The sequence below is a fragment of the Vipera ursinii genome, assembly GCF_947247035.1.
Source record: "Vipera ursinii genome assembly, chromosome: 11".
NCBI lineage: Eukaryota > Metazoa > Chordata > Lepidosauria > Squamata > Viperidae > Vipera > Vipera ursinii.
Genome location: NC_139524.1, coordinates 4,534,392 through 4,552,718, shown reverse-complemented (window position 1 = coordinate 4,552,718; position 18,327 = coordinate 4,534,392). Strand labels below are relative to the sequence as shown.

The window sequence follows — 18,327 nt, the reverse complement described above, 5'->3', positions numbered from 1 at the left end:
AAATAATGAAACATTATCAAATACAAGATTCTTTTCACCACTTAGCCAGTGGCTGTAGCAAAACTGCCCACCCAAATAAGAAAAGATATGATCGCTAAACAAAAATTATACATTGGAGTTTATGCAAATGGGATCTGAACCCTCAAAATATTGTACTGTTATAATCGTACTGTTGGGGAAAAAAATGCCTCCAAATGACCATATGAACATTTTACAGGATTTCTGAATTCAGAGAGATGTCACAGCATGCTCAATATCTGCAGGAAAACAAGTACCAATAACGGAGGCTATTTGGTGCTCTCTGAGCTTGGTTGTTTTCTTGCAGACGTTCCCAAATTAGGCAACATCATCAGTTCAAATCCCACTCCCTTCTGGCACCGATGATGTTACCTAGTTGGGTCATGTCCTTGGTGGCGCAGTGGGCTAATGCCTCCTTAAGTAACACCAGCTGCCTGCAATTAGTGCAGGTTCGAGTCCCACCAGGCTCAAGGTTGACTCAGCCTTCCATCCTTCTGAGGTAGGTAAAATGAGGACCCAGATTGTTGGGGGCAATTAAGCTGACTTTGTAATAATGCCGCTTGGGGTGTGTGTGAAAGCCCTAACAAGCAGGCATATACATAGAATGAAGGCTACTGCTAAGCTTGTAAGCCGCCCTGAGTCTTCGGAGAAGGGCGGGATATAAATGGAATTAAAATAAATAAATAAATAAAATGTCTGCAAGAAACCTGCTAAGCTGCAAGAGCACCAAGGGCTCCTCGGGAAAAGAAGTGTGACTTACAGATACGGCAAAAACCAAGTGAAACAAAAGTAGCTTAAAAGGAACTGGGAAAGACTGAAAAATATCAGCAAGTGAAATTCGGAGCTTGTGAAATAAACAGGCAAATGTTTTTCCCATCATTACTTGGAGTGTAACAAGCCGCAACAATGTCGTTGTCATAGGCACACACAAAAAAAAACCTGACAGGTACATCAATTCTCACAATGGAAGAATGGATGAAAAAATTGATGGAGCTGGCCTGCGATGGCAAAGTGAACTATTTTAATTAAAGGAAAGAGTGCATCCAGTTTTATTTCTATTTGGAAACTGCTTCTGGAGTTTCTGCTCGAAACAACAAAACAAAACAAAACATGAATTTTTTGACTTTGTATTTTGCTGATTAGATTAGTTTGCTGTTATACAAATGGCTTCACTAAATATGTGAGAGTAAAAAGCCAGGGTTGTCCCTTTATTTTGAATTTTATTGCACTGAAAATGTTGGAAATCAATGCTTTTTTCCCGCTTTCCCCTCTACCCTACCCTTCTTTTCCCTTCCCCATTTCCCCATTATCTTTCTTTTCTTTTCTATTTTATACTATGACAAATGACAATATTTTTTTTTAAAAAAGCAAAAAAGTACAATGGTCAAAATAGCTGAAAAATTAGTTTTGACCTCAGAGCGTTTCGTTTCCCGAAAACAACTTTGCTTGGAAACATATGCATATTTCTGGCAGTTCTAAAGCTTGAAGTGACCCTACATGATCAGCTTTTGCTGAGAACACTGTTCAGAAGAGACTGTATTGACACTATAATGATAATAATATCCCAGACTTAACAACTGTCGATAAGAAAGACAAAAGACTCTGGACAGCGGACGTGGCAGTACCTGGGGACAGCAGAATAGAAGAGGAAGAACTGGAGAAGATCACAAAACAGAAAGACTTGCAAATAGAAATAGAACGACTGTGGGGAAAAAACAACAACCCAAAGGTAGTACCAATAGTGATAGGTGCCTTGGGTGCAATCCCAAAACATCTGGAGCACCACTTGAACACCATCAGCACTGACAAATTCAGCATCAGTCAAGTGCAAAAGCTGGCAGAACAGCTCCTCCTCCTCCTCCTCCTCCTCCTCCTCCTCCTCCTCCTCCTCCTCCTCCTCCTCCTCCTCCCATGTCTAGATCAAAGTTTAAACTGCCAGAATGAAGCCACCTTCTTGGCTTTGTCATCGGCCCAAACTAAGTTATTATTGGTATATGTTTCTGGTAGTAGCTGACATACTAATAGATGGGCCAGGCTCTGTGTCTCTCAGAACAGCTTATAACCTGCAGTGATATTTCTAACACCATCAAACATCCACACCTGCCTATCCTAGGTCCTTGGGAAACACTCGATAGGCAGACAAAAATGCCAAATCCAATCTGAACATCTGGCTGACCGTGCAACAAACAATAATAATAATAATAATAATAACAGGAGAAGGTCAGAACTTACCATATATCCTGGTCCACAGGTACATTTCCCCGTGATGCTATCACAATCTGCTCCATTTTGACAATGGCAAACAAGTTGACAACTTTCACCGTAGAAGCCAGGCATGCACGTTTCGTTGCAATAGAGCCCTGCCCAGCCAGCTTTGCAGTTGCATTCACCAGACAGAGGATGGCAACTGTCAAAAGAAGAGATCCAGGATTATTCAGCTATTCTGGCAGAAAGGAAAGTGACACCAGGTCCTTGGAAGCCAACATTTGACCCGGTTAAATGTTGCGCAATGTGTACAAACATTCCAGCCAAAAAAACAGGCAATCTGTCAGAAGTAAGAAGGTCAATATTTCTATGTGGCACCAAAAGGTCGTGAGGAAAAATTGGTTCCAGCTTCATATTGCTGTAAGAAGAAGGAGGAACATCACCGGGCTGAGTGGATAGGAAGGGCAACGAAGGGAAATCTGCTCAGAATCAGGATAAATAGAAGCAGGCCAAAAAGACAGTGGAGAAAGATTCAGGAGGAAAAGGCAATGGGATTATGGTTATTTGTCCGGCAATCCTGGAGGACATAGGATGCTGGGGTTAAGTGCAAGGAACCCTGGCCTCTGTGTGGTCCACTTCCAGGATTCAAAGCATTGTTCTGGACAGAGGAGGCTTCCCCTGTTCTGGATGGGCAACATCTGGAAGATTATCTTTGGCCTTTCTTGGGTCCCCAAGCTTGCAGTCTGGGGCAGCAGCAATTGTTACGACTCTGGCATGATTGGAAAGGATTGCAGAGTGTACAGCAAGCTCCTCTGGGCTATCTGTCTGGGAAGTCTGCATGCACAAAAAAGAGCAAGGCTTTGATTGTGCTGTTATGGTCATCATCCTGACACTGTTAACTGCATGCATTTTGTTCGGCGTCCACTGTTACGGCAGGCATATTTTCTGTGAGCGTCTTCTGAAGACCTCAAGAAAAGGTTTCTCTTAGCCATATTCAAAGAATAACAGAGTTAGAAGGGACCTTGGAGGTCTTCTAGTCCAACCCTCTCCTCAAGGAAGAGACCTTATACCGTTCCAGACAAATGGCTGTCTAATGTTTTCTGGAAAACCTCCAGTGTTGGAGCACCTATGACTTCTGAAGGCAAGCAGTTCCACTGGTTGACTGTCCTCACTGTCAGGAAATTTCTCCTTAGTTCTAGATTGCGTCTCTCCTTGATTAGTTTCCATCCATTGCTTCTTATCCTACCCTCAAGTGCTTTGGAGAAGTTTGACCCCCTCTTCTTTGTGGCAGCCCCTCAAACACTGGAACACGGCTATCGTGTCACCCCTATTTCTTCTTTTCTTTAGACTAAGCCCAATTCCTGCAGCCGTTCTTCATGTGGTTTAGTCTCCAGTCCCCCTAATCATCTTTTTTGCTCTTTTCTGCACTCTTTCCAGAGTCTCAACATCTTCTTTATAATATGATGACCAAAACGGGATGCATTATTCTAAGTGTAGTCTTACTAAGGCTTTTATAAAGCGGTACTAATACTTCCCTTGATCTTGATGGGATCCGTCTGTTAATGCAGCCTAGGGTTGCGTTTGCTTTACTTTGAAAATGCAAAGCAGAATTACAAAGTTCCCAAGAAAAGTTTTACTTAGCTGGCCTAGTTTCTACCCCCAGCCCTCTCTACTTAAGCTATCAACGGAAGAGCTAGCACATAATGTTGTGCCTAAAAATTACCAAGTTCTGTAGCTGTCCTCTGCTTCCTCGAGTAACTAATTAAAACAATTAATCAGCTTAATAAAAAATAAGAAAAGTTTCCAACTGACATACTCCTTGAATTATATGTTCCTCGGTTCACACCTCTTAACATTTAGATGAAAACTCATAAAAACAGCCACTGCCTCCACCCACCTCCGCTTCTATTAATCTCCGTGGAATGAAAACAGAAAATGAAGCAGCAAAGCAATAGTTCAGTTACCCTGGTGTTGTGTTTCCTCCTTGTGGCACACACAACGCTACGTTTTCAAGCGACTCTGGCCCTGGATAGCTAAATTAAATCTTTCAAAAGCAACAGATGTTTCTTGCAGTCAGAATCCACATATTACAATTTAACACCACTTCACCTGGTAAGCTTTTCTCCTGCAAGGTGGAGCTTTTCATCAGAATATAAAAGGTTAGGCCTTTTAAAAACAAATTACCCACATGAAATACAGACATTTTATGAGTGGCACAAAATTTATTCCCCCAAATAATAAGCACGCAAGAGACAAACAGCAAGAAGGAACAGAATTAACAGCCAATACAAATTCAGGAAAAGCTGAACGGTTCTTTGTAATCTCACTCCCTCTGTCTCTTAAAATCTATATTTCTGCCTTCAGTAATATTCTGTCTCAGCTCATATCTCCTGACTCTGAATCTTATTCTTTTCTGTGCAAATTCCGCTTATGAAATTCGCTGAGGAAAGTTGACTCAAAACAAGTTGTGTCTCTCTCTTTATTTTTCTTTTTAGTTCAGCTCCAGCAAAGCGTCCACTGTTGATACGAAGTTGGTTCTGGGGGTCAAGACTGAAGACCCTAGCCTGGAATTAGATCTAGAGTTATACTGAAATACTCATTGTTAATTAGTTCTGGATGAGTGCTGAAAATGATGGTGCTTATTTCTCCCGTAAGGAATAATGAGTCACAAAGGCAATGGACAAGTTCTAGCTTGAGCATCGAATACTGAACAGACAATTTGTGTCAAAATGTGTTGCGTACAGGTCGTCCTTAACGTACGACCACCATGGAGTCCAACATTTACATTGCTAAGTGAGACACTTATTACCGTAAGTGAATTTTGCTCCATTTTACAACCTTTCTTGCCACAGTTGTTAAGTGAATCAGTGCAGTTAAAGTTAGTAAGTTAGTAACATGGTTGTTAAGTGAATCTGGCTTCCCCATGGACTTTGCTTGTCAGACGTTTGGAAAAGTTGATCACGTGACCCTGTTACACTGCTGTCATAAATATGAACTAGATGCCAAGTGTTTGAATTTTGATCATGTGACTATGGGTGTTGTGATTCTGTGCCACCCTGTGAGTTGAGTATGGGGAATCAGAGGAGGAGGAGGAGGAGGAACCTGGAGAGCCATCAAAGTCAGAGGGAGACTCTGATGAGCTGCAGGACTTACAAACTAATGAAGAGGCTGCTCCTTCCACTCGTGATCAAGCTGAGAGCCAGCAGTGCTGGGAAGCTGAGTCAGACTTGGAGGAAGCACAGCTGGAAGACCTCAGAGATGCTCATAAACACAGACAGGTCACACAAGTAGGACAGAGGGAGGCAATGGGGCGACTCCAGGGGAGAAGGAGAAAGCAGTGAGAAGCCACGCCTTGGGGGCTGCGTAACAAAAAGGGAATGTGTAGGCAGGGCTGGTTGCTGGAGGCGACCATTTGCAAAGAACTTCAGTGTCAAGAGATCATGGTCTGTTTATTTTGACTGTGAGTTATTTCCTGTCTGACTCCTGCTCCATTTTGCTTTTGGACAAGGTCTCCGTTGGAAAAGTGTTCTCTTGCTTTTGTTTTCTGGGACAATTATCAGGTTTATTTTTCCAGTCTACTGTTAAAAGAGGGGTTGTTTTTGTGAAGTAACAAGGACGTACGTAGGCTGGGACAGAACAATGGTGATGCTTCAACGCTCATCATTTCTTCAGTGCCATTGTAACTTTGAACAGTCACTAAAAGAACTACTGTAAGTAGTAATTCCATTTTAAATTGTATTTTATCAAATTCCATTTCGGATTGCTTTTATCTAGTTTTGGTGACGGTTTGTTGCTGGAACTTTGTACTTTGATATGGCCCAAGGGCTAATCAATAAAAGTTGTTGAGTTGTTACTGTAAGTAGAGGATTACCTGCACCAAATTTGATGAGTTTCAAAGCAGTTGAATACCAAGGTACCCCCGTACAAGAATCTGATCCTATTTTGGACTCTGGTGTTATGTGCCTTGCCTACGGTGATATGCCACGGTTGAACTGGAACCCAAATCCATTCAGACAGATGTCTTTGGAGAGGCCATCGGTCCCTCATTTTTTGGTACCCCCTTGTCTTGAAACTTAACAAGCGGAAGCAGAGTTTCTTGGAAAGTTAAACTCTGAAATGCCAACACCATGCATGAAAAATGCATCGATGGATCTATGCCTGCCATTGTCTCTTCTGTCCCCCGAGGACCAAGATAAGGCTGAGCAGAAGGACAGATTTTATCAATTGAGTGACTGGACTCATTTATTAAGAGCTGCAGATACCATCTGGAGAAAAGACTCTTTCAAGGCAAGAAAGCAGGTGCAAAGAGACAGGAATTTAAAAAGAAGCAAGCGGAGAACAGAAATCCAGCTGGATTTGAAGCATGCAATGCAAACATTTTACTGGAGGAATAAATGTTAAGATCATTTCTTCCTAACAAATGTGGGAGTCCTACCTAATGGTGGTAGCCTTCACTAAGAAGGCATCCAAGCTTCAGGTTTCCTTAATGACTGCAACAATTTATGGAATTGGGGTAAGGAAGTCTTTGTCCCTAAGTCCACAAGGCAGACTGTCAAAGAAAGCTTGGCTGGCTAAAACCGCTGGAGAGGAACCTCATCCAGAAGACCAGAGGTTCAGGAGAACCCCTGTGTCTCTGTGTCTGTTAAGTGAGACATTTGTTAAGTGAGTTTTGCCCAATTTTATAACCTTTCTTGCCACAGTTGTTAAATGAATGAATGAATCAATCAATCAGAATAGAGCTGGAAGGGACTTTGGAGGTCTTCTAGTCCAGCCCCCTGCTCAAGTCTTCTTAGTCCAGCCCCGTCAAGTCTGAAATGATATAGGGGAGACCCTATATCATTTCAGACAAGTGACTGTCTAGTCTCTTCTTAAAAACCTCCAGTGATGAAGCACCCACAACTTTCTGAAAACAAGTTAATTGTCTTCACTGTTAGGAAGTTTCTCCTTAATTCCAGGTTGCTTCTCTCCTTGACTAGTTTCCATTTGTTGTATCTTGTCTTGCCTTCTGGAGCTCTGGAAAATAAATCGACCCCCTCCTCCTTGTGGGAGCCCCTCAAATATTGAAAGACTACTATCGTGTCCCCCATAGTCCTTCTTTTCGTCTAGACTAGTCATTCCCAAATCCTTCAACCGTTCTTCATTCGTGGCTTTGGAGTTGGGTATCATCAGTACGCTGATGATACCCAACTTTTCCTTTCGACCCCAAACCACCCCAGTGATGCCCTCAACGTGATGTCCCGGTGCCTGGAGGCGGTTCGGGTCTGGATGGGGAGGAACAGACTCCAGCTCAACCCCGACAAGACTGAGTGGCTTTGCATACCTTCATCCCGGGTTTATTCGGATGTTCCACCTTTGGCTATGGGGGGTGAACTATTACCCCCCGTAGATAGGGCTCGCAACTTGGGTGTCCTCCTAGATTCACGGCTCACCCTGGAAGACCATATAGGAGCTGTGACTAGGGGGGCCTTCGCCCAGGTTCGCCTGGTGCGCCAGTTGCGGCCCTATCTTAGCCGGGATGATTTGTGCACGGTCACTCATGCGCTCGTGTCCTCTCGTCTAGACTACTGCAACGCTCTCTACATGGGGCTGCCCTTGAGGACCACCCGGAAGCTCCAACTGGTACAGAATGCAGCCGCGAGAGTTGTGTTGGGAGTCTCCCGATACTCCCACGTTACACCGCTGCTCCGTGAGCTGCATTGGTTGCCAGTTGTCTTCCGGGTGAGATTCAAGGTACTGGTAACAGTGTTTAAAGCCCTTCATGGCATGGGGCCGGAGTACCTTAGGGAACATCTGCTGCCGGCATCAAGCTCCCTGCGCCCTGTGCGTTCCCACAGAGAGGGCCTCCTCAGGGTGCCACCGATCAGAGAATGTCGATTGGTGGTCCCCAGGGGGAGATCCTTCTCTGTGGGCGCTCCGGAGCTGTGGAATCAGCTACCGGTAGAGCTCCGGATGGCGCCCGATCTTCGCTCCTTTCGTCGCGATCTCAAGACGTTTCTGTTTGTTCAAGCCGGCCTAGCCTGATGGGGATTGGTGGGGTTTTTATTCTTGTGTTTTAATTTTAACTTGGTGCTTTAGAATTTGATTCCAACTGTTTTAATATGGGCAATTATTTAATCTTGTTTTAACGTTTGTATTTAGTATTTTATTCTGCCCTGTGAACCGCCCTGAGTCCTCAGGGAGAAGGGCGGTATATAAATATTATTAAATTAAATTAAATTAAATTAATTCATGTGTTTTAGTCTCCAGGCCTTTAACCATCTTAGTTGCTCTTTGCACTTTTTCCAAAATCTCAACATCTTTTTTGTAATCCGGTGGCCAAAATTGGATGCGGTATTCCAGGTGTGGCCTTACGAAGGCCTTATAAAGCGGTGATTTTGGTTCTACGCTTCTTCTGTTTATACAACCCAGGACTGTATTACTGGAGTAATCACTGGAGTTGATAAGTTAGTAACCTGGTTGTTAAGCGAATCTGGCTTCTCTGCTGACTTGGCTTGTCCAGAAGGTTGCAAAAGGGGTATCACGTGACCTTGGGAGACAGCAACGGTCATTAAGGATGAGCCAGTTGCCCAGCATCTGAATTTTGACTGCGTGATCCAATGCTTCAAAGTTTGTCACTCTCAAAAATGGTCATGAGTCACTTTTTCCCCCCAGTGCTGTTGCAACTTTGAATGGTCACTAAATGAACTGTTATAAGTCGAGGACTACCCACTGTTCTGTACCAGCCTGCTACCGGCCCTGCAGAAAAGGCAGGGACAACCCCTCCACAAACGGCAAGAGGCTGGAACTACGCCTGCCAAATTTATAGCTACAAAAACAAATAAGACACGAACCAAGAAACCGGAGCTTTAAGAAACATGAACCATCCGAGCGGTTGCCTTCAGCAAACCAGCCCTCCCCACACATTCCCCTTATATAGAGTTCAGGGCGTGGCTTCTCTCTGCCTCCTTCCGAGAAGCCCCATTGCCTTCCTCTGTTTACTCCTAATTGACTGCCTCCTGCGTCGAGCGTCCTTGAACAGGGCCAGCTGTGGGTCATCTTCATCCACACTGTCAGGCTCACACAGCTGGGTCTCCGTGGTGACCAAGTGGGAGGGGCCTGGCTGAGGCTATCATCAGCAAGATCTTCAACCCCCTCAGCAAGGTCTTCAACACCCCCCTCCTCCTCTGAGTCGTCCGACCCAACTGCCGAACCCACAGGCTGACCCTGAATCACAACACCCGCAGTGGACTTTTTAAAGTCATCCCTCAATTTCTGCAATGGGAGAACTGATGGGTGCATATAGAAGCCCAGAAGCAGACACCGTACATGCCTGACGGCACATGCTGCTCTATCAGTGACCTCTGCGAGAAGGCTCCTGCTATTTTTTTTTGTAAAACTTTACAGAAAAGATCTCCTGCTTTTAGGAGAATCTTGGTCCTTCAATTAGCGATCTTGCTGTTAAGGTGGAACATCAAGCTGCAAAAGAATCCGAACATTAAAGGCTTTGTGTTTTTACACAAAAGGTTCAATTCTTGAGATTAAAGTGTCTTTTAAGGAAATCAATACGGTAATCCTCGACTTAACAGCCATTTGTTTAGTGACCATTCAAAGTGACCCCCACACTGAAATAAGTGATTTATAAATGGTCCTTGCACCATCATAGCCTCCCCCACGGTGACCTGAGGAAAATTCTGGTTCCTGGCAAATGGCGTAACATTCACAAGAGACGCCGCATCCGTGGATCACCCTTTGTGACCTTCTCAGTTGGCTTCCCAGAAGCAAAGTCAATGGGGGAAGCTGGATACGCTTAGTGACTGTGTGATTCACTTAATATCTGCAGTGATTCGCTTAACAACCGAATTAGTAAATGTAGGTGTAGCTCATCAAAACAATCTCCTGGGGACTGGGGCTGGAGGCTAAACGATATGATGAATGGTTGCAGGAACTGGGTATGGCCAGTCTAGAGAAAAGAAGCACTAGGGGGGGACATGATAGCAGTCTTTCAATATTTGAGGGGGTCAATTTATTTTCCAAAGCACCAGAAGGCAAGACAAGAAACAATGGATGGAAACTAATCAAGGAAAGAAGCAACTATAAGCAATAACTCCCAGTTATCCTCCGGGTAATATTCAAGGTGCTGGTAATGGTTTTCAAAGCCCTACATGGCATGGGTCCGGAGTACCTTAGGAATCACCTGCTGCCAGCGTCAACGTCCCTCCGTCCAGTGCACTCCCACAGAGAGGGCCTCCTCAGGGTGCCGCTATTCGGAGAATGCCGTCTGGTGGCTCCCAGGGGGAGGGCGTTCTCTGTGGGCGCGCCTGACCTATGGAACCGTTTACCGGTTGAGCTCCGGATGGCTCCCGACCTTCGCTCCTTCCGACGCGACCTAAAAACACATCTGTTTAAGCAATCCGGTCTGGTCTGATGGGTTCTTTTGTAATTATTATCTTAAGGTAACTATCTTCTACATTTGGGCTAAATTAGGGTTTAATTTATTTTCAATATCTATATTTGTACATTCTATTATTTATGTCACTGTTCACCGCCCTGAGTCCTTAGGGAGAAGGGCAGTATACAAATCAAATAAATAAATAAATAAATAAACTTGGAAATAAGGAGGAACTTCCTAACGGTGAGAACAATCAACCAGTGGAATGGCTTCCCTCCAGAAGTTGTGGGTGCTCCATCACTGGAGGCTTTTAAGAAAAGAATGGACAGTCACTTGTCTGGAATGGTACTATAGGGCCTCCTGCTTGAGCAGGGGGCTGCACTAGAAGACCTCCAAAGTCCCTTGCAACTCTATTCTGATTAATCTAATGAAGAGAAGGACTGGGGGATGACATGATAGCAGTCTTTCAGTACTTGAGGGGCTGTTACAGAGAAGAGAGGACTGACTTATGTTGCAAAGCACCTGAGGCCAGGACAAGAACTAACAGGTGGAAGTGTCATGGCCCCATCAAAGCCTGGTTTGGAGGAGGAGGAGGAGGAGGAGGAGTTGGAACTGGGACCGTCTGATAAGGATGGCACATTGGCCTTGGCATGTTTGCAGAGTCAGGGGCTGAGGGCGATGCTGTTCTGGACCCCTCAGCTATTAGGGGAGGTGGTCAACCAGACGGAGAGCTGCCTGCCAGCTCAACACAGGGGAGGATCGGCTGCTGACCGGCGGTGGCGCTGATCGGCAGCCGATCCCCTCTGATGAGGAACAGCTGCCTCCTCCACTGATCCAAGGGCAAGGAGAGTGGAGCGCAGGCAAGCCCAGAGAAGGGCTGCAAGGCTACTTAGGAGGAGGTCGCCCCACCGCTCCTCACAAGGAACGCCTGGAGGGGAGTAACTTAAAGAGATGCTGTGGGGAGTTAGTCTTTGCCGGGAACAATTGTTTGCTTCCCCCCTCCCCCTCCCCCTCCCCCTGTTGCTGTTTGCCACCCTTGGAAGATGGCTCTTCACATTTTGTTTTGGATCTCGCCCTCCTCTTGTGGCATAAGTTTGGCCTTTGCTTCCTTGGGGCTTTGGAACGGCTTCTTTTCATAATAATAATAAAGTTGGAAGGGACCTTGGAGGTCATGTAGTCCAATCCCCTGCTCAGGAAGGAAACCCTGGCCTATACCATTTCAGACAAATGGCTATCCAGTCTCTTCTTAAAAACTTCCAGTGTCGGAGCATTCACAGCTTCTAGAGGCAGGTTGTTCCACTGGTTAATTGTTCTAATTGTCAGGAAGTTTCTCCTTAGTTCTAGGTTGCTTCTCTCCTTGATTAGTTTCCATCCGTTGCTTCTTGTCCTGCTTTCAGGTGCTTTGGAGAATAGCTTGACTGCCTCTTCTTTATGGCAGCCTCTTAGATATTGGAAGACTGATATCATGTCACCCCTCACCCTTCTCTTTCTTAAACTAGACATACTCAATTCCAGCAACCGTTCCTTATATGTTTTAGCCTCCGGTCCCCTGATCATCTTTATTGCTCTTCTCTGGACTCTTTCTAGAGTCTCAACATCCTTTTTAGGTCATGGTGACCAAAACTGGATGCGGTATTCCAAGTGTGGCCTTACCAAGACATTGTAAAGTGGTATTAATAGTTCATGTGATCTTGATTCTATTCCTCTGTTAATGCAGCCTAGCACTGTGTTGGCTTTTTTGGCAGCTGCAGCACACGGCTGGGATCTGCTTCTTGCCCTGAGGACTGCCCAGCTCTTGTGCCCTGGGGAATTGGACTGGGAACCCTGGACCACTTGCCCTGTGTGCAGGCTCCTACTCTGGGGGCTTTCTTGGTGCTTTAGGGGCTGTTGTTTGGGGGGACTGAGGGTGGCTTCCGTCAAGGTAGCATGAGGATGAGAGCTTTACAGGTTGTTGAAGGGTCATTGGCTGGAATTTTGTTTAAGAGAAATAAAGGACTCTTAAAAGCAGGGGTCCTCAACCTTGGCAACTTTAAAACTGGTGGACTTCAACTTCCAGAATTCCTCCAGTCTTAAAGTTGCCAAGGTTGAGGACCCCTTCTTTAGAAAGCCGGCCTTGCCTTGACCACCTGGGTCCGTGGTGGCGAACCTATGGCACGCGTGCCACAGGTGGCACACAGAGCCCTCTCTGTGGGTATGTGCCCCATCGCCTGTCCTAGGCCTTCAGCTGGGTTTTTCAAAACCTTTTTGGTTTAGGTGTCCGCTGCTGTGTGAAGGTTCAATCAATCAATTTCAACTTCTCGTGGGGAAAAAAAAGATCTCGCAAAGTTGGAATTGACTGAACCTTTTAGTCCCACCCAGTCTGCTGTTACCACCACAGCCATGCCCACTCAATGGGCCACACCCACCCTATTGGCCACACCCACACAATGGGCCACACCCACCCGGCACCCGACCATACATAAGTGGGTTTTGGGTTGCAGTTTGGGCACTCGGTCTCTAAAAGGTTTGCCATCACTGACCTGGGTCATAACAGGAAGATTATTAAAGAGAGATCCAACTTAGAACTAAGAAATTTCCTGACCGTGAGAACAATTAATCAGTGCACAGTTTGCCTTCACAAGTTGTGGGTGCTCCATCACTGGAGTTTTTTTTTAAGAATAGACTGGACAGTCATTTGGTTGGAATGGTACAGGATCTCCTGCCGTGGGAAGGGGGTTGGACTAGAAGACTTCCAAGGTCCCTTCCAAATCTGTTATTCTGTATTTTTTCCCTTAATGCAGAGAATTTTATATGCTGCTTTCTGGCCCCAATTCAAGATACTGGTTAGTATATAAAGCCTGGCACATCTGAAGCAATTATCTTTTGAACTGCGATTCCAGTAGAGACTGTTGATCTCACTTGCTTAGATCTTCAGCAAGACGTATTTTGTAGGTCCCTCCATGAATACGTTTTACACTGATAGATTTCCCCCCCCCTTTGCAGGGACTACATAATGAAATGATTTTTCCACTGAAGTTGAGGTTGGCTCTTTGTTGCAGAAGACTCTTAAAATCTGTCTTTTTATCCAAGCTTTTTAAGTCAAGAGGGTTCCCTTCACCTGTTAGTTTGATCTGTTTTAATTGTTATATTGGAGTTTAGCTTGAATGCTAATCCTCTCAGTTGCTTTGAGCTGCAAAATGAAAATGAGGCAGCGCATACTGGAAAATATGTCATTTAAGAACTGGGATTATTTTTCTACTAATGCAATTTCCTTTCCTTTCCTTTCCTTTCCTTTCCTTTCCTTTCCTTTCCTTTCCTTTCCTTTCCTTTCCTTTCCTTTCCTTTCCCTTCCCTTCCCTTCCCTTCCCTTCCCTTCCCTTCCTTTCCTTTCCTTTCCTTTCCTTTCCTTTCCTTTCCTTTCCTTTCCTTTCCTTCTTTCCTTTCCTTTCCTTTCCTTTCCTTTCCTTTCCTTTCCTTCCCTTCCCTTCCCTTCCCTTCCCTTTCTTTTCTTTCATTCTTCTCTCTGGCTGAGAAAGCTTATTGCCTGTGTCAGATGATCTGGCTTTACCAAAAGAGCTAGATTTTATTTGATTTGTGGAGCCAAAGGCATATGACTAAGGCACCAATCCTACTACTACTTTAAAGAGAATTTCAACACCATAATATTTATCTTTGAGACGGGAGCTTAACTCCCAACAAAATTTGAGCATTCTCCATTAAAACATCTGCCTTGCTCTTTGTCTCCTGGTTAGAAAGGGGTCACCCTGGAATGTAACTTTGGAATGGCAGAAAAGGTCAGATAAATTATACATGTTGAGAGTTGAGCTATAGAGTTGAGCTACTCTGGGATAACCAAAGGTTGCAGAAATGCAAAAGAGGCTCAGTATAGAGTGATCACTTGCAGAAAATCAGAAAGGGTTCACAAACCTTTATGAGTATACGAAATTGTCTTGCGCAAAAAAAAGAGAACCAAGCGAACAAACAAACACACGACAAAGCTACGCTGAGCTCAGACATCCATCCCCTTGAGAATGCCAGTCTGTTAAAATCCCCCTCTACATGCTGACTAGATGGTGCATCAGTTCCATGCAGACCGTCTGATGTGGACAAAAACTAAGATGAAGCCAAGGGTCAAAGTCAAAAAACACGTCATGGAATGTCCCAAAGGTGCTTTTTTCAAAAGGCAACTGGACTTCCTTTGTTTTTCTTTGAAGACATTTTGCTTCTCATCCAAGAAGCTTCTTCAGTTCTTCACTTCTTCAACTGAAGAAGCTTCTTGGGTGAGAAGCAAAATATCTTCAAGGAAGCCAAGAAAGTCCAGTTGCCTCTTGGAAGAAATCACTCTATTTTCTTCAAGCAAGCAAGGGAGGGTTTCTCAGAAGAAATGTGCGGGGACAAAAACAGATTTTCAAAAAGGGAGGGAGGGGAGGAAGGAAGGAAGGAAGGAAAGGAAGGAAGGAAGGAAGGAAGGAAGGAAGGAAGGAAAGGAAGGAAGGAAGGAAGGAAGGAAAGGAAGGAAGGAAGGAAGGAAAGGAAGGAAGGAAGGAAGGAAGGAAAGGAAGGAAGGAAGGAAGGAAGGAAGGAAAGGAAGGAAGGAAGGAAAGGAAGGAAGGAAGGAAAGGAAGGAAGGAAGGGAAGGAAGGGAAGGAAGGAAAGGAAGGAAGGAAGGAAAGGAAGGAAGGAAGGAAGGGAAGGAAGGAAGGAAGGAAAGAAAGGAAGGAAGGGAAGGAAGGAAGGAAGGAAGGAAGGAAGGAAGGAAGGAAGGAAAGGAAGGAAGGAAGGAAGGAAGGAAGGAAGGAAGGAAGGAAAGGAAGGAAGGAAGGAAAGGAAGGAAGGAAGGAAGGAAGGAAAGGAAGGAAGAAAGGAAGGAAGGAAGGGAAGGAAGGAAGGAAGGAAGGAAGGAAGGAAAGGAAGGAAGGAAGGAAGGAAGGAAGGAAGGAAGGAAGGAAGGAAGGAAAGGAAGGAAGGAAGGAAGGAAAGGAAGGAAGGAAGGAAGGAAGGAAGGAAGGAAAGGAAGGAAGGAAGGAAAGGAAGGAAGGAAGGAAAGGAAGGAAGGAAGGGAAGGAAGGAAGGAAGGAAGGAAGGAAGGAAAGGAAGGAAGGAAGGAAGGAAGGAAGGAAAGGAAGGAAGGAAGGAAGGAAGGAAGGAAGGAAAGGAAGGAAGGAAGGAAGGAAAGGAAGGAAGGAAGGAAGGAAGGAAGGAAGGAAGGAAGGAAGGAAGGAAAGGAAGGAAGGAAGGAAGGAAGGAAAGGAAGGAAGGAAGGAAAGGAAGGAAGGAAGGAAGGAAGGAAGGAAGGGAAGGAAGGAAAGGAAGGAAGGAAGGAAAGGAAGGAAGGAAGGAAGGAAAGGAAGGAAGGAAGGAAGGAAGGAAAGGAAGGAAGGAAGGAAGGAAGGAAGGAAGGAAAGGAAGGAAGGAAAGGAAGGGAAGGAAGGAAAGGAAGGAAGGAAAGGAAGGAAGGAAGGAAGGAAGGAAGGAAGGAAGGAAGGAAGGAAGGAAAGGAAGGAAGGAAGGAAGGAAGGAAGGAAGGAAGGAAGGAAGGAAAGGAAGGAAGGAAGGAAAGGAAGGAAGGAAGGAAGGAAGGAAGGAAGGAAGGAAGGAAAGGAAGGAAGGAAAGGAAGGAAGGAAGGAAGGAAGGAAAATAAGGAAAGGAAGGAAGGAAAGGAAGGAAGGAAGGAAGGAAGGAAGGAAGGAAGGAAGGAAAGGAAGGAAGGAAGGAAGGAAGGAAGGAAGGAAGGAAAGGAAGGAAGGAAAGGAAGGAAGGAAGGAAGGAAAGGAAGGAAGGAAAGGAAGGAAGGAAGGAAGGAAAGGAAGGAAGGAAGGAAGGAAAGGAAGGAAGGAAAGGAAGGAAGGAAGGAAGGAAAGGAAGGAAGGAAAGGAAGGAAGGAAGGAAGGAAAGGAAGGAAGGAAGGAAGGAAAGGAAGGAAGGAAAGGAAGGAAGGAAGGAAGGAAGGAAGGAAAGGAAGGAAGGAAGGAAGGAAGGAAAGGAAGGAAGGAAGGAAGGAAGGAAAGGAAGGAAGGAAAGGAAGGAAGGAAGGAAGAAAGGAGCCCTCTCACTGCTTTCTACTGCCTTCCCCATTGCTGTCATAAGGTTCTTTAGACACCTTCCCTAATAATAATAATAATAATAATAATAATAATAATAATAATAATAATAATAACAACAACAACAATAATAATAACAATAACAACAACAACAGTGCAATGTTGGAATGGTCATTTCCTGGTCAGATTGTACTAGGAATCCATCAGGTGCCACTCTTGTTTGTAAGGTTGCTACATGGGGCATATAATGGTAGCCCTGGACTTACAACAGTTCATTTAGTGGCCCTTTGAAATTACAATTGCACTGAGAAAGCTGACTTATGACCATTTTTCACACTTACAAACAACAACAACAACAACAACCAAAGCTTTGCATGGACAACATTTGAAAAACATTGAAGGAAAATATGATAACCACTTGACATGGGCATGGCTTAAGATGGGAACCATCAAGAAAGAAACAGAAGGCTTAATACTGGTTGCTCAAGAACAAGCACTACAAAATAATGCCATGAAAGCGAAGATACAAAAATCTACTGACAATCCAAATTGCCGACTTTGCAACAACAAAGCTGAAACTGTTTCACATTTAATATGTGAGTGCAGCAAAATCGCGCAAACTGATTACAAAGCTAGACATGACCGAGTTGCTAAACTAGTCCACTGGGCATTGTGTAAAAAATACTACTTGCCTGTGTCCGAAAAGTCGTGGGAACATGGGGTGGAAAAAGTTGTTGAGAATGAGAGGGTGAAGATCTTTTGGGACTTCCAAATACAGACAGATCGCCATTTGGAACACAACACGCCAGATATCACAGTTGTAGAGAACCAAAGCGTACAGCTGATTGATATCGCTGTACCAGGAGATGCCAGAGTCGAAGAAAAAGAACTGGAAAAAATTATGAAATACCGCAACCTGGCCATTGAAACTCTGCAATTATGGATGAAACGCTTAACATTGATACCCACTGTCATCGGGGCACTGGGAACTATGTCCCAAAACTTTACAAAACACATCAAGAAATTGCAACTTCCTGCAATAACTGCGGCAAAGCTACAAAAAACTGCGCTACTCGGAACATCTTACATTTTAAGGAGATACCTGGTTGATACCTAGGATGCTGGCAGCAGCCTATGTCAACCATTAGTGCCAGTCAATTTGAGTGTTCGGTTGACTGAGTTTCATGTTTTATGAATAAAAGTTTTATAATAATAATAAAGTTTGGAAGGGACCTTGGAGGTCATCCAGTCCAACCCCCTACTCAGGCAGGAAACCCTATACCATTTCAGACAAATGGCTGGCTTCTTAAAGACTTCCAGTGTTGGAACATTCACAATTTCTGGTGGCAGGTTGTTCCACTGATTAATTATTCTGTCAGGAAGTTTCTCCTTAGTTTTAGGTTGCTTCTCTCCTTGATTAGTTTCCATCCATTACTTCTTGTCCTGCCTTCAAGGGCTTTGGAGAACAGCTTGACTCCCTCTTCTTTGGGGCAGCCCCTGAGATATTGGAGCACTGCTATCATGTCACCTATAGTCCTTCTCTTCATTAAACTAGACATTTCCAATTTCAGCAACTGTTCCTTATATGTTTTAGCCTCCAGTCCCCTGATCATCTTTGTTGCTCTTCTCTGTACCCTTTCTAGAGTCTCAACATCTTTTTTACATCGTGGTGACCAAAACTGGATGCCGTATTCCAAGTGTGGCCTTACCAAGGC

The 18,327-nt window shown here is 44.6% G+C and overlaps 1 protein-coding gene across 1 annotated transcript in view; it reads right to left on the bottom strand.

The window, feature by feature from the left end:
• The window catches only part of MEGF11 (multiple EGF like domains 11), a gene marked incomplete at its 3' end in the record, with an annotated part of 406,009 nt that overhangs the window by 158,128 nt on the left and 229,554 nt on the right, over positions 1-18,327 (bottom strand). Inside the window, 1 exon segment of the mRNA XM_083371343.1 lies at positions 2,251-2,425. Within this exon segment, the coding sequence (XP_083227469.1) occupies positions 2,251-2,425 (175 nt within the window).